The 16,502-nt window shown below is 42.6% G+C and overlaps 4 protein-coding genes across 13 annotated transcripts in view; 2 read left to right on the top strand and 2 right to left on the bottom strand.

The window, feature by feature from the left end:
- Positions 1–5,415, top strand: part of LOC117607113 (proton-coupled amino acid transporter-like protein pathetic) — a 29,216-nt gene extending 23,801 nt beyond the window's left edge. For all 10 annotated transcript variants that reach the window (XM_034330396.2, XM_076692386.1, XM_076692387.1 and 7 more), the window contains 3 exons: positions 224–631; positions 713–1,073; positions 1,199–5,415. In XM_034330396.2, the coding sequence (XP_034186287.1) occupies positions 224–631; positions 713–1,073; positions 1,199–1,792 (1,363 nt within the window). In that variant the 3' untranslated portion in view covers positions 1,793–5,415. The remainder of the gene's footprint in view (positions 1–223; positions 632–712; positions 1,074–1,198) is intronic.
- The window catches only part of fidipidine (coiled-coil domain-containing protein 93), a 45,088-nt gene extending 38,907 nt beyond the window's left edge, over positions 1–6,181 (bottom strand). Inside the window, exon 1 of the mRNA XM_076692360.1 lies at positions 6,063–6,181. The gene's annotated coding sequence lies outside the window, so the exon portion shown is untranslated. The remainder of the gene's footprint in view (positions 1–6,062) is intronic.
- A 383-nt stretch (positions 6,182–6,564) lies between these two features.
- On the top strand, positions 6,565–9,391 carry l(3)72Dn (UTP4 small subunit processome component l(3)72Dn). The gene is made up of 4 exons (XM_034330388.2): positions 6,565–6,795; positions 6,870–8,409; positions 8,687–8,989; positions 9,056–9,391. The coding sequence occupies exons 1-4, from the start codon at positions 6,692–6,694 to the stop codon at positions 9,170–9,172; spliced, it is 2,064 nt and encodes a 687-aa protein (XP_034186279.2). The 5' UTR covers positions 6,565–6,691; the 3' UTR covers positions 9,173–9,391.
- Positions 9,296–10,040, bottom strand: LOC117607117 (uncharacterized). The gene is made up of 3 exons (XM_034330403.2): positions 9,940–10,040; positions 9,793–9,877; positions 9,296–9,693 (listed from the first exon to the last, which is right to left on the bottom strand). Exons 1-3 carry the CDS (start codon positions 10,038–10,040, stop codon positions 9,418–9,420), a joined length of 462 nt encoding a protein of 153 aa, XP_034186294.2. The 3' UTR covers positions 9,296–9,417.
- Between the last annotated feature and the right edge of the window lie 6,462 nt (positions 10,041–16,502).

A 16,502-nucleotide genomic window follows, 5' to 3' on the forward strand; every position in this document is an offset into this window, starting at 1 on the left:
GTGTCGAGCCTTAGCGTACACAAAAATCGGTGTGTCGATCGCGATAAAAAAACACGTCGTACGGGTCGTGTTTGTACCACCGTGCCGTACCCATTAGATCCCACGCTAAACACTTCCACTCACGTGAATCACGCACGCGCGTCCCTCAGAATTTTAATTGTCCCTTCTGACATGACCGCCGAACGTTAACGGGACAAGAACACTAACGACGCTGGTTTTGCAGATACAAATGCGAGAAAAATGATGTACCAATTACCGTCACGAACGGCTCGACATTGCCGCTCGTGGAACGACCGAACGACGAGGAGGCAGCCCTTTACAATCCCTTCGAGCATAGGAAGCTGGCCCATCCAACCTCGGACATGGATACCCTTATACATCTATTGAAGGGCAGTCTGGGAACTGGTATTCTCGCGATGCCAATGGCTTTCCGGAATGCCGGTTTGCTTTTTGGTCTGTTCGCGACATTCTTCATCGGGGCTGTTTGCACTTACTGCGTTCACATATTGGTGAAGTGCGCCCATGACCTCTGCAGGCGGACCCAGACACCCAGCTTGGGCTTCGCTGATGTCGCCGAAGCAGCCTTTCTGGTTGGTCCCGAGCCTGTTCAGAAATACGCTCGCCTTGCAAAGTATGTTCTTTCAAAAGATTATTTTTCTTTTATATTTTTCCCATATTTTGTATTTTATAACTACCTATTATGCTTTTCCAGAGCGACGATCAATTCGTTTCTCGTGATCGACCTAATCGGTTGTTGCTGTGTGTACATCGTTTTCATCTCGACCAACGTGAAAGAGGTGGTCGACTATTATACGGAGTCCGATCGAGATGTTCGGTTGTACATGGCAGCGTTGTTGCCCTTGTTAATTATATTCTCGCTCGTGAGGAACCTGAAATACCTGGCGCCGTTCTCGATGATCGCGAACGTACTGATCGCCACTGGCATGGGGATCACTTTCTACTACATTTTCAGCGACCTGCCCAGTATGGACAACGTGCCGAATTTCTCGAGCTGGTCTCAATTACCTTTGTTCTTCGGCACAGCAATCTTTGCTCTTGAAGGCATCGGCGTTGTAAGTATGATTTTGAATTTATTAAGCGTAGCTCGGGACCTAGGATTTTCAGACACAATACTGATAATATGATAATAGGAACTCTAGGAAATGTAATTTCCTAATGACACTTTGATTATCCTCAGGTGATGCCTTTGGAGAACAACATGAAAACCCCAACGCACTTCACCGGTTGCCCAGGTGTATTGAACACAGGTATGTTCTTCGTAGTGCTGTTGTACAGCACCGTCGGCTTCTTCGGCTACTGGCGTTACGGTGAGGACACGAAGGCTTCGATCACGCTGAACCCAACGCAAAGCGAGGTGCTGGCTCAATCAGCGAAGCTCATGATCGCGATAGCGATTTTCCTTACCTACGGTCTGCAGTTCTACGTGCCAATGGAGATCATCTGGAAGAACGCCAAACAGTACTTCGGTTCGAGGAAGTTGATTGCCGAGTACGCGATCCGCATCGTTTTTGTGGTATTCACGGTCGGCGTGGCGATCGCGATTCCGAACCTGGGCCCGTTCATATCTCTCGTGGGCGCGGTTTGCCTTTCCACCTTGGGTCTCATGTTTCCGTCCGTGATCGAGCTAGTCACCGTGTGGGATCAGGAAGAGGGACTTGGCTCCTATTATTGGAAGCTTTGGAAGAATCTGGCGATCATTTCGTTCGGCATACTGGGCTTCCTGACCGGCACTTATGTCAGCATCCAAGAGATCCTCGAGGAGCACATATGAAGCGCCGGGTTCGAAGGAGCTGCGGTGCGACGGAATAATCGCTCAGCGTGTACCACTGATGCCGACGTGTTCTACGACACGTCTCTCGTTGAGCGAGCTCGTCGGACCATCCGGACGACGATGACTAGGAGGGTGATGCTACTTCCCCTGGGAGCATCAAGGAGCACAGGTTACGCGGCCACGCGAGCTCCGAACTTCTAGCTTCGTCTCGCTCCTTCTGTTTGCACATCGGTAGTACGACGGCTGTAACGACGACGAGGACGTCGCGTAGTTGAGGCTTCGTAGCCTTCATCTTGATTCGTTCATTCTTATTATGTCAATCATCTAAAACATCAGGAATAGGAGGAGTTCTTGCGTTAAGCCGTTGCTTATCGCTCGACGATCACGACAATATCATGGAAGACTGTATATATACACTTTGGATATTATCATTGCATGTTTCATTTCTCCGTCTAATCATGATGACAATAATAATTAGATTTTTATGGCGTACTGTAACGCCTATTTGATCGTCGCAAAATGAGAAAAACAGGATGTTGATGGTTCAGCATAGGAACTCCTTCTGCCATTACGCGACGACGTAGACTTAGCATCATAGCTTTGTTCTTCTCGTCTGACTGGTCTAACTGACATACGTGTTATAGCATAGAAATACGGCTTGAAGTTGTAGAAAACTTGATCGATCTTTGCCGATTTATGTCAGAGTCGTCGTTGCTGATGTTGCGTCGTATAAAGCCGTACGCCAGGTGTACGATAAGGATCGTTAATGTCGCGCTTTTCCCCTCGGACAGGTGTTTCACCTTTCATTTATCAGAGTATTTTGTAGATTTCAGTAACAACCTTCAAAGTAGCGCCGATTATATTTGGACGATTACGTTTCCGGTGTTGTATAGAATGGGATACTGTTTTGTTTTCTTAAAATATTTGTGCTATTTTGAAAAGTATGAAGAAATATTGTTTTTAGAAGTTCAGTGTAAATTACAAATTTGAAATTTGTTTATTTAATTTGGCATTCGATACTGGTTTAGATAATATTAACAAACTGAAATATCACAAAATATTCTTGGACTACTAAAAGCAAGACCTTGTTACCGTACAATTTTTATAAAATAACTTCCATGACTTCCGACGTGCTAAACACGATAAATCACTTAGCTGACTAGTAATTCCATAACGTAATAAATCGTGCGATATTAATGACTTTTACCGTACATCGCCATACGTTCTAGCGATTAACCGAGCAATCAAAAATGGCACAACGTGGCTCGCAGTACCCGGATCCACGAATGTGTGGATCCTTCGATCCGCGGGATCTGAGATCTGCGAAACGCTGACACGAGTATCAAGGACGTGGATAAGGACGCCCTTTTATCCCTTTTTTAATTTATTCGCGGTGCGCTGACCGTGCGCACGACGAAGCTTTTCCATCGACTTCACACAACTGCGGGACGGTTTTCTTTCTTGTTTCTTTTATTTTTCTGTTTAGTAGCTAACGTACATTATTACGTACGGGTATAGATACATAAATTATACTTAAGCGTCGTTATTTTTACCCGCAAACAGGGAGCGTCATTCGCGTTTTTGGCATTAACGTGCATTCGTTCGTTCAAATTACCGCGACAAGAGAACGATCTGTAAGATAAGAGGTTCCGTCGGCTGATCGTTGATCGATCTACTTGAAACTATTCTGATAGAAATCAATGTAATCGTTAGAAAATTGACGTTAATCGGAAGATACTTAACCCTTCCTACCAGACACACAAATATTTTTGTACACTATTATACCTGCAACAAATGACTATTTTGGAATCTGTAATAATTTTTATGGAACAAAATTTCTGTCGGTCGTGAAAAGTGTCGGGTAAAAGGGATTAACAAGTTGATTGCTATAATGATAAAGCATAATAATTATTCAACACACCATCATCCAATTTTTTAAGTTTCAAATTTGTTATTTGACAGACTTTGACTATTAGAGATATTCAATTTTATAAAATTTTCCACTGGTAAAAAATGTTGTCACAAGTCATCACTATAGCAATCAATGTATAAAAAATATTATTGGTATAATAAATTATTGGATAATAAATTCACCGATGAAGAGGATATTCGGATCGACTACGTAATTCTGATGGAAACTGCCGATCTGTTCCTAGTGCATGTTGCACAAACGATAAAAAGAAGACGTACAAAAGATGGTTATTAATTAAGAGTAAGAAGCAGTAATGGCACGTAGGTGTGATAATGTCGAGATGTGCATGTTTGCTAGTCTGTAGAAAGTTTAGCGAAACACCGAATGCGTCGTGCGTCAGCATGCGATATTAATGACGCTGATTGAACTTTTTTACTCGATACCCAAGCAGGGATGAATTCTACTTTTTTTTCTTTTTACAAAAATATTATCGGACGGTGTGTCGAGGCAGCGATTGAAATTTGTGAATTTTTCTACCGTCGTCGAATTGTAATTGATTTTTTTTTATTCAGACAAAAGAGACGAAAAGTGATCTTATTTTTCGATAATAAAACGCTTATTATGTATTCGTGTAGATTTTTCAGAGGAAATAGTACAAAGCTATAATAAGATTGGTAACGACTCGTTTCACGTATTATAATGAACATGTCGATTAGCGTGCGAAATTTAAGCGTAGAATTTAATTAATCATCGGCTAGATCTGAACTAGCGTGATCCGTCAAATCGTGAACGACGGACTAAGCATTTACATTTTCTAAACTACGTGAATGTACCGATGATGGTATTATGCTTTTACAGAGGGTTACAGTATTACTGTACATACCATTTTCGAGCCTGACAATGCCATCATCATCGCTGTTGCTTCGAACACGCGGAAAATTTAGTGCCTTGATTCTTTCGTCTCGTGAAAAATTGTAGGATTTGAGACTGGTGTTTAAATCATCGTTAATAGAGGATACTATACAGGGCGTTCTACTAATCATGTTACAATTTCTCTTGGGAGATTAAATGAAAATTAGAGAAAGAAATTATTTCTGTACGAGTCTTTGTTTTCGATGGACCCGATTCGTCTATTCAATTATGGTTAAGTTATATTTGGGTTATATTGATCAGGTATAATTGGGTGCAAGGTAGGTCTCCTTTGTCTAAAATCTACAGGTAAGAGGTGGGAGCTTTCTACAGTTTATTTTCTATTTTGGGAAAACTCAAAGGAGGAATCCCTGTCCATTACTGTAGCCCGTAAAATTACTGTAATAATTTTCAAATTGTATTTGATAACTGCTATACTACATAGAAGTGTAATTTAAAGAGCTAAAGGTCACACCATGATTATTGGATCACCCTGTATACGTGCGCGTCGCATATTTGATTCTTCGACGTTCAAGGAATACCTTGAGCAGCGTATTTTTGTACGAGAACATAAAACGACGTGGAAATGCATTGAGAAGGCAATAACCAATACAGTGCGGTAGTTATTACCGCTTCGGTAGTTGTTAAATGAGTTTCACCGAGAACAGGGTAGAATCTGTTTCTTGTTTTTTTGGTCAAATCCCAGCAAATCTGCTGAGTTTTGTTAAGCTTTCTCATTCATGTCTCTCGTTGTATTCTGCGTACTCGTCCATCCTTTTCCACCGACATAATCTCTCTCTTTTTTTACATATGTACCTACACACGCGTGTATCACAGACTCGCAGATAGATCAGGATAATCTCTGTATTGTACAATAACTTTCTTTTGGAATAAAAATTTCGATGAAACCGAGGTTCTTTACCAGACCGTAATTTATGGAATTCGAAATAAAAATAAACTATAACCGTTTCGCCGTTCCTTGAACATTCAGTATCACAGGATGCTTTTTTTTTCACGTGCACGCGTATCCCGTGCACGCTGTACCAAACAATGTTATGATATTTAATATACGTTGAATTGATTTGCAAATTATTTGAGTGTTATTTTGCACCCCCCCATCTTTTCTGCACGTACTTATAAACCTTCACCCATATTTACATCTTTTTTCCTCCATTGTAGAGTACTAAAACTAAATCTTCCCTAATTCCCTATAATATTTAGCCCTTTCTATTTGTTGTAACACGTGGTAACTTAAACCTATCGAAGGTTCAGAATTATAACAAAATAAAGTATTTAAAACAATAAAAATAGGACAATGTCCCTAATCTAATAGAAATACCAAATTAAGGGAAAAATGTATTAGAAATATGAAAAAATGTAATAATATTCAAGAAATTATTGATATAAACTTAAAGGGAAAGTAATTCAGCAAGAGCAAAAAGATCTCACCTTAATTGATGTTAAAAAACATGAATCTTAACTTCTCTTCAACTTTGCCTTCGGTTCTTCGTACTTCTAATACTTATTACACAGTTTAATATAATATTTTAATACGATTTAATCACTTTTTATTATAAACGTGTGCACTCGCGACAAAATTGCAGAAGAAAGTGACGTAATAAGTCAGACCTGCGTACATCGCCGAGAACGACGAGTCTGATTGGTCAATTCGATGCCACCTAACTGTCATTGGTGGAAACATAAAATCGTGTAGTTCAAAATTTTAATACTAAAATAAATGTTCAAATAATAAATACAGAAGAAAAAACTAAATAATGTATTTTTTTCGCTTCCTTACATTTAACACAAATATGCTAATATAAAAGGCCATGAGCTCTAGAATATGTTAATTTGGATGTCGATTAGAGATTTCTACTCTTTTGCAAGAATAGGCCGCGAGGTGTAGTATGGTGCAGCAATGTTGCCACACTATACAAGTACCAACATGAAAATATAAAAAGACTAGTTCAGCGTCCACGTGCGTGATAATTTGTGGTTATGTTTTCTAGTGTGTTTGTAATATATATAATTAAATTTCCAATATTGCTGTAAATGACTTTTAGAAATTGAAATAAATCATGTCTACTTGTAAAATACATAACATTAGATTTTATAACCTTGAACCTCGTTCTGTTACTTGTTTATCTTATGAATCTAAAACAAAAAAGTTAGCACTTGCAAGGTTAGTTTTTTAGTTTACTATTGTATTTAATTAAAGGTATCCGTTATAAAAACCTTTACGATAACTTGTTGCAGAAATGACAATTCGATTGAGGTATGGAGCGTCGGAAATGCACCTTTTGTGGAATGTACAATAGCTGGTCATGCTGCAAATTCAGTAGAAAGCATCCTCTGGATTGGTCCGAGATTGTTTTCAACCGGTTTGCATGGCATAATAGCAGAGTACAATTTAACAACATTATCAATTAAAAATGAAGTTACAGTTACCGGGGGTGCAGCTTGGTGTATGGATGTTAACCGTAAGAAAACATGTTTAGCAGTTGGTACTGAGGATGGATATATCAATACATTTACCGTTACTCCTGAAGCATTGATATATGAAAGAATCTTTGATAAACAGAAAGGAAGAATTCTTTGTATTAAATGGGATAACACTGGAGAAATGATTTATACAGGATCTGTTGACACAATTAGAGTTTGGAATGCTATATCAGGTCATGCTGTTCATAAGATGACAACTGCTAGAAAAGAAGCCAAAAAAGAAACGATTATTTGGTGTTTAGAAGTTACAGATGACAATATTATAATTTCTGGAGATTCAAGGGGAGTTTTATCATTTTGGGACCCTCATATGGGCACCTTGATTGAATCCCATGAAAGTCATACAGCTGATATATTAGCTGTTACTTTATCACACGATATGAACACTGTATATTGTGCTGGTGTTGATCCTGTAGTAAGAAGTTTTAGTAAAATAGTTATGAAATCTACTGGTAGACCACAATGGGTAAAAGGAATTGAAAGGAGATTACATGCTCACGATGTTAGAGCTTTAGTAGAAGCAGATGGAAAGTTATATTCAGCTGGTGTAGATGGATATCTAGCACAGTCCAGTTATCCACCTAAAACTCTTATTAAGTACCCGCCGTTACTTCAACCTCCATGCGCTACTGTTTGTAGGAAGTCAAGATGTATCCTATTGCGATACACAAATTTTCTTGAATTATGGAGACTTGGATCGTCGACTAAATTACCTCCCGAATCGATACGTCCCGGCATGTTTCACCAGTTAGAGGAAGAGCCTATCAAATTATTGCAATTAAAAACTAAAAGGGACGAAACCATTATTTCCTGCGCTATCAACAAGGATTCTAAAACAATTGTCTATTCAACTGACAGTCATGTCAGAGTTTTTAATTTCGATGTGGTCGAAGGAGATGCACAGTTATCAAAGAATGATACCGATATAACGGTAAACAGAATACAGAAAATGTTATTCAGCCCAAACGGAAAGTTATTCATAACTATCAATAACAATGGGAAGAAAAACTCGGTGACGTTATACAAAGTGGAGAAGAAACATTTAAGGCATCTTGGTTGTTTTCATACGAATAAAGAATCTATTGTAAATGTTGGACTTGTATGTATTTCTCCTGACAGTAAATATTTTGTTTGTGCCGATCGAGAAGGTAGCATCGCTGTATATAATATCAGCGAAAGTGCAGATATCGATGCACCTATGGCATGGTTATTACCTAAATACAGCTGTCCACCAACAGCTATGGCTATCCAGAAAAATACTTTAAACTTAGTTATTGTATATTCAGATCACAAGGTAAGAGAAAAAGAAATATTATAAATGATATTAAAGCTAGCTTCATTCCAAACAATATGCTGTCGTAAAACGATGAGTTAGCAGTAATTACAACGGCTATAAAAAACGTATAATCTGTCTATGACCCAGCATTTCCTACCTCCATGGAAGTTGCAGTAAATGGTTGCTATAACTCTCTTCGAATCATGATGTGATGTGCAAAATTAAAAACGATAAAACTTAACGTTTTATCGGCAATTATTGTTGACGTATAATCGTTGGATGTTTTTCATTTCAGATCGTCGAGTATAACATTTTGCAACTGCAATTCACGAAATTTTCCAACAGTTTACAAAGCCGACTTCCGAAACAATGGCTGGCACGACCTTTCCCTATCACGAATATCATTTTCGACCCCCGCAACGAAAATATCATAATAATGCACGACGACTCGACGGTGTATGTGATCGATAAATTAAACGAATTTTCCGAAAAGTACGCTAAAATGCCAAAACGTGAAAACGGCGAAATCACGGAGGATGGTAATTCCATCATAGGCTCGTACTCGCAGCAAGCCTTCCAAGTTCTTAAAAAATACAAGGTAATTCCATTTACTTATCTCGTTGTTTAAATGCAAAACATTAAATTTTATCAACGCTGTTTATAGCATCTCGTATATTTGGACTGGTTAAACGACGAAGAATTAGTAGCGGTCGAAGTGAATCCAATATCTTTGACGGAAAAGTTACCACCGACTCTCAAACAGAAATGGTTTGGAATGTAAATAATCAGAGAAGAAACATAATGATATCCCAGTTTTCAAATGGGATTGAGTATTCTGTACAAAGTTATCACTATGGCGTATATATGTATACTCCAGAGTGATTTTTATCATGTATTTCCACGGTATTGTTTGTAATTACACAAAAACAACGATGATTTATTTTTCAATACATTTGTTACAATGTACGATGTCCTGTGTATAAAAAATATATATATCCAATAGTTCTATTCTGTGAATGATATTACTTAACCGAGAAAGATGAATCGTTGTTGGGTAACGCGAAATTCATCAGTTTCCATTGGTGGTTCTATCGTCCATTTTGGTGAAATGTACCAACGACCCGTGAACTCGAGATTGTATTCTGGACGAGATGATCGAAGGCCCACCATGCCGGATGTCGTTCTGGGAATAAACGGCGACGGTTTCAGAGGTATCGGTGAACGCATAATCGCATCTTCCGGCGGTTTGGGTTCGAAAGTGTCCGCCGGAAGTCCCTCCTTTCTGCATTCTTCGGCTAGCACCTACAGTCAGTGACACCGGGACACATTAAAATTCGTGTGGTGCGCGCAGTTGATACTGCACCTTGCATTTCTCCACCTCCAACGGGATATCCCTTGTACCTTCTTAAAAAATTCACCGGTCAGGTGCTTGTACTTTTTAGACCAATCGCGTCGAAATATTTTCTCACGTAACATAACTTCCTTGCTGAAATTAATTAACAGTTCACTCGTTGAATGAATTCATTGTTCCTCTTCAACTTCACCTACCAAATACTATCAAAAGTCACCGGATTCTTTGCGTGTTCTCCACGTTTACCGCTAATCTTCTCGATCTTTTTACCCTCCGCCTTAGACTGAGCGTCATCCATGATCGTTACCCGGTCACTTGCGAACAATTCGTACGATAGAAGAACTATCCCTGAAGCCCGTGAGACGGTTTGTTCGATACTTGACGCGTTGCTATAGTCGATCTTACCCTCCATTTTCGAAGAGGGCAAGCAAAAAGCTAATACGTCCCTGGAAAAACGATCCGGGTGTAAGGGAGGATGGTATTTTCCAGGCGAAGTACCGAGCCACGATCGCTGGACTATCGATTTTCAGTAACAGCTGCATAAAAGGTGGCCAGCGAATTACCTCGGGAAATCTCGTTGAGCCGGGGTAAACCGAGCCCAAGGACCGGCTACGAGGCCATAAACCAAGAAGCGTTTAATCTTCGCCGCGAGTTGTAACTCGTAGCCAGGAGGGCGTAGATGTAGCGACTTAAGCCTCCAGGAAATAATCAAAGCGGCGATACAGCGGGAAATACAGTCGAGTCTCGGATCGCAGAAGGGGATGAAACAGGGTGTAACGTGTACGTGAATTTAGGTGCGTCTAACACGTTCGCTCCGATAGACATCGCGAGGGACAACGGTAAGAAAGAACGATGAGATTCAATTGACTGGAGCTCCCTGGTACTAACAGCTGACGTTAATTACCGGGAGATCACCGATGTATAGAGATAGATGCGCGCGCGTTCGCCTGGTGCTTTTGGACACGCGAGGCTTCCCCGTTCGTTATCGCGATACCAATATTCACACTCTCTTCACGCGTACCCCGTGTGTACACCCTGTATACCAATCGACGGCTGCTTCCCTTTTCGCGCGGCTCGGCCGCGAGATCCCCTCGATCGCTCGTGCGCCCGGTGATATCTGAAGTGGCACGTCGTGCACGCGAGCTTCATCAACATCGAACCATCGCACCGGTGTCGAGGAATTCCCGCGTTGATTCGCGTGTTCGGTAAGCACTTTCCCGCGTACCTTCCGAGCGTACCGCATCTACCTGTACCTCGATCGATCGAATCCTCTGGAAGACACCTGTTATCGATGAACAAGGCGACGATTACCTGGATCGTCTAAAACGGCAACGGTTGCCACCAACTGTTTCAGTGCACGCATGCACGGACAAGAACAAAGGTCAAAGGGCGGGGAGAGACGTCGAAAGAGGGCAGGTGAAAGGAAAGACGTAGGAAGAAGAGGGAGGGACACGGTTGGGGAGAGAAATTTGCGGGATCGTAGATGTAGAGACACGGCGGGGTACGCTGTAAATTACAAGCGGAGCGCCAGACCACTATGGTCTTCTCTCGGTGGCGCAGGGGTGTCTAGACGTATAGATAATACTGAGTTTGTGCGGGGCAGACGCAACCTAGACGGTCCCTGGTTCATCCAGCCACCCGAACCAGCCAGCCAGCCAGCCAACCAGCCTGCCAGCCAGCCAACCGGGCTAGGCTAGACACATCGACCATGCTCCGTTTCTCTCCTTCCTCCCTCTCCTTCTATCTGCCGTTCTACCTCCGTTAATGTTCTCTCTCCATCTGGCTGCTGCCAGATCGTTCCACCTATACTGTCACGCTCCTAGTCGCACTCGGCCATCCGCGAACATACCTATACGACTCCCGACCGGATTTCCCATCGTTCTCCTCACCGCTGGCTCACGAACGCGAGCTTCCTCCACCTAAGAGATGCAAATCCTCAATAGCATCGTCGCCGTATCCGAGATCCCATTGGCACCGATCGTGACGCGGATGACGCACCAGACGACCCTCCCGCACCCGATGCGAAACTCTTTGCGCACGACGAACCGATTTCACCTCGAGACCTCCGAATTGTTCCTTTTCAAGCGGTAACAGCCATCCCGACCTTCTTCTTACCTATTCCCGACAGAATTCCACGATTCCGACGTGCGAGATGTTTGACGAGCTCCATCGCCAGTGGAACGTGGAATTTTCTGATTCACGCTATCTGTGATTCAACGATCACGAATTTCCTCGATAAAAATCCTCAAACCTTTATTGTCCTTTAATTGCATTTCTACGGAAGCTTTAACCTTGTCATTTCGTACGAACATCTGTGTTGAAAATACAATTACCGAGATTGGGGGGTTGTGTATTTACAAAAGCACGATAAGCTTTAATTTGATGTTAAACATGCAATGTACATTGACTTTATCAATTCGCGTCAATCAATTTTGATAAGGAACGACACACGATTGTGTAAACAATATCACTCGTGCACTCGTCCGATCCTGATAACTGTAATGTTTACAGACTTGTTGAATCTATCAATTTTTTAATATATAGTATAAGCTTTGAATAATGATAATTTTGAGAAATCATTAACAGCCTTCATAGGATTTTGGAATGAAAATAATCCTAGAATAACAGCAGCAATATTCGTAAATTTTCTCTTGGTTCCAAGCGAATCCTGGCAGAGAGCATCGTCGGAACAGTCGTTCCATTGCATCGGCGCGAGCTTTCACGAGGAATTAAGGATACACTCCATCCCCTGCGGTGTCCACGTCTTCCTATATCGTACCGACGAACCCCGCCCCGCGCCCCGGGGCCGGCTGCCGTAGCGTTTTAATCGGCCGACTGCGATGCATAAATCCCCGTTAAATAATACGGCAGTTAACAGTGCCATTAAGCCGTTCGAGATACCGCAAAACCGGTAGGGTGCTCCTCGCTGTACGCGCGAACTCTGTATTTATCGGCAGCCGACGCGCCGTTCCCGAGAAATATTGTTCCGCATTCGTTTCCCGGTGTTCGTTGGCTGACAAATACGCGGAGGGATGAGAGGTAAAAGAAAAAAAAAAAAAAAAAAAAAAAAAATAGAAAAAAACAACACGAGAACAGGGAAAACGAGCGAGAGTACGAATTTCCATCCTCGCCCGTGAACCTGGCTCCGTACCCGTTCGCGTAATTAATTGTTCCGAGTGTGTAATGAGAGAAATCGTTTTTGCGCGACGGGAGTAGTAATTAGCGACTACGTACGAGTATGAAATTTCATCGGGATTATTTAATGTTTCGTTGTTGACAGCAAAACACACCGAACGGGTCTTCCTTCGAGGATTCATTTTAGTAAACTCGCGGTTTCTTGCGTTGCCACGAGATATCGGTATTTATTATAGCTTTGAATTTATTAATTTTCAATGGAATTGCATACCCGTTTTAGGAGGAAAATCGAAATTGCAGTGACCTGGTTACTTGACAAGCGATCGCCTCCACCCCATCAGACAATAGCACGTACCGAAGAAACGGTAACGAGCAATAGATATCTATCGGTAACAAGCAACATTCGTCATCGTTTATAAATCGTGCGATGTATTGTTCGGGTCGGTTATTTTTCTCTCGTTGTCACGAATTCGCTGGCTGTTCCGGTACACGGCAATGAGACCGACTGAAAACGCGTCTAACAGAAGGATGGCCACCATCGTGATACTTATCTATGGCGAGCACATCGAAGAAAAGCGAAGGGGAGAAATATTGCAGGCGTCCATTTCGATCTATCGATACCACTGGCTTTGACAAATGGGTGCTTGCGTTTTCACCGATGCACCGACCACCGCTTTTATTATTCTTTTTTTATAAAAATTCGAAAGAAAATCATTTTTTACCTATTTTGCTGATACTAAAATATTTGCTGAAATCGAAAACCTTTTAAACGTAATCGAAGTGAAACGTATTAGGAATGACCAACTCGAGCGTGAAAATTACGAGACGTTATAGAAAATTTGACCGTTCGTCTGCTCGATTTTCTTGCGCGAACGGGATGAATTAAGTTTCCGCCGCCCCTATCACGGACTCAGCCATCCCTTTAGACGACCCTTTGATTTTAAGCAATCTCCAAGGGTGACCCGCCACATTCTGATTACAATTTTATTTCCTCCCCGCTGCCTTCGTTCGATTACTCTCGCCGATTGGAATCTAACTCGTTTTATCGAACAGAAATCCGGGAAATTATTATCCGCGCAGTTATTGTTAAATGCAATATTTTATTTAGTTGGGGTCCCAAATATTTGTCCTTTCCCTAGGGTGAGAAACACAGGGAGACAGAAAGAAACAAAAAGAAGAATCTCTTAATCACAGACAAAATCATTTAAATAGATGGCTTCTTTCGAGCAAACGTACAGTGAATGGCACTCGTTTGATCGTCGCGTATATTCGGGGTGATAGAGAAAAAAAAAGGAGGGTGCGGAAGAACCGTAAATTACAACCCCATCTCGCCGCTTCAATCGACAGATTTATTTCCCCGAGTGGCTGTCAAACAAACATAGACACGTACGTGCACGCACACAGAAAACAAACGGCTGGTAAAAGGACCGACGTACGGATGTATCCACTCGGCGTCGAACAATAAGAAATCAAGATTTCTCACCGGCGCGCGGCGTTGAGTCACGTACAGCTGCGCCCCGTCGTACGGCTAAATCGATCGGAAACAAAATTCAGCCGTTTCCGGTCCTGGCTCATCGACCGGTCCTTTCGCACGCGAGATCCGCTTTTATAATAAGATCACCGTTACGAAATAATTGCATCGTTCTGTAGTCGCGACCCTGTGTTCCGCTCCTCCCTGTCTTTTCATTCGCTCGTGCGCCCTTTCATTCGCGCGAGCTGTCCGGGAGGGTAGGAAAAAAAAAGTAAGGGGGGCGAAAGAAGGGTGATTGCGGAAGCAAGGGCAACAGACGTAGTCGTAACGCCACCATCCCTCCCGATCATCCACCGACGTCCCCTGACGCGGTATCCCTGCGGTTTCCAGTTACCCACCGTCCACACCAGACAGACCAGACTGTCTACCAACTCCCAGAAACCGTTTTCTGCTTTAGCCTCGTACCAGCTTATCTTTTTTATCTTTCGTCTGGCGAACTGGAATGTTTGATGCACCGTCGCCGAGCAATTACATCGTTACACGTGCGCCAGCCTCCGCGGTACGCGGTATCGCCCTGCACCCGCCATTCTCGCCTCTCGCGAAACGTTCGTCGCGGGTTAATTGAACTGTTTGTTCATTCGCGAACCTTTCCGCGCGCCTGTTTTGGCTATACGTGCACGAGAATACGCGTACGTATAGGAGAGACGAAAAATTCCAGTACAGCGTATTTTTCGTAGCGACGCGCGAATCCAAAAGTCGAAACGCTTACTGGTATTTAACGCGGTACGAAGCTCGTCGACACGCGCTGCACTTGCCAATCACGCGTCGATCGTGACGAGGATCTTAATCAGCGTGGAAACGTAGTCCGTAAGGTTCGCTCACCTGGTGTCCACGTGGCCGAGACCCGTGCTCGTTCATATGCAAAGTCCATTAAAAAGTACACTGAGGTCCTGTTTCTCCGGTAAAAGTCATTGTGTCGACGACAACACCGAGGTCTACATTAACGTGGACACTCGCAAGGACGGGCACCTGTGCATCTAGAATAACTGGCATCGAACCAGCCGAGGGAACGTGTTTCATCCCCCGTCCTCGTGATCCTCTCTGACTCGAATACCTTCCACACGCGTCCCTGTTCGACCGTGAAACGTCTTCGTGCAGGTGCGCGGCACATGCAGATGACGTCCTGGCTAGCGCACGCGAGCGTTAATTGAAAGAACAGTTAGACCGGTGAATCATTCAATTAAGCGAATTCCGAATGAGTCGCGAGACGCCGCGTCGTCTGGCGTCGTTTCCATCTAATCACCGCCGGGCTAAGTGGCCTCGTTGCATTCAACCGAATGCCGGCGAACTTTGCTATCGAACGTCTTTTTAACGATGAATGTCGAGAGAGAGAGAGAGAGAGAAAAGTAATTGATTTCAGTGATAAATTGAAAAATTTTCATTCAACGATCGAACTGAAGGCAATTAAATTACCGTCATTAAAGCATCGAATACGTAATTCGGCGATAGACAACAAGCGATTTAGGTAGCAATAGATGACTACCTCTTTAATATTCGAACAGCTGTTTCTAAATGTTTCGAATGAATAATTCAAGAGGTAGCAGCAATTTTCAGTGATGTTGAAGGAAAGGAAATAATACCGGGTCTGGGTTTGTTTCCCAATCGGAGCAGACAAGACGCATTTAGTTCACTGGCACCTTAACAAGTTTATACAAAATTCGATAGTGTTCGTGCTTCCTGTTTCATCGGAGAAGGGCTTGTTTCCTGTAGTTTGATCGCTCCCTTCGTGGCCTGGTGCAACCCCATTTAAAACCGTTGTCTGAAACGAGCCCTCTGCTACGATAATTTGATTGCTACGCCATCCAGACCAGACCCTAGCCAGAATTCGTAATCGCAGCCATCCAAGTGAAGCCAGTCGATTTTCTACCATGTGTTACGCAAAAATCCTCTCGGGAAATTGTAACAGGGAACGATTTTCCTGCTGCGTTTTACGAAACTTATAACGAAAAATTTCGCTACTTTCCTTTATTTCCACTTCAGTCCAGGAAACTCGTTATTCGTGGTCGCGACAAGGAGTCATAAAGGCTCGTACGCGCTAATCATCATAATTTGCAAGGACGTCTAGCCGGTTGTTCGCCGCCAAAGCTGCTCGTA

Source organism: Osmia lignaria, chromosome 2 (assembly GCF_051020975.1).
Source record: "Osmia lignaria lignaria isolate PbOS001 chromosome 2, iyOsmLign1, whole genome shotgun sequence".
Classification (NCBI taxonomy): domain Eukaryota; kingdom Metazoa; phylum Arthropoda; class Insecta; order Hymenoptera; family Megachilidae; genus Osmia; species Osmia lignaria.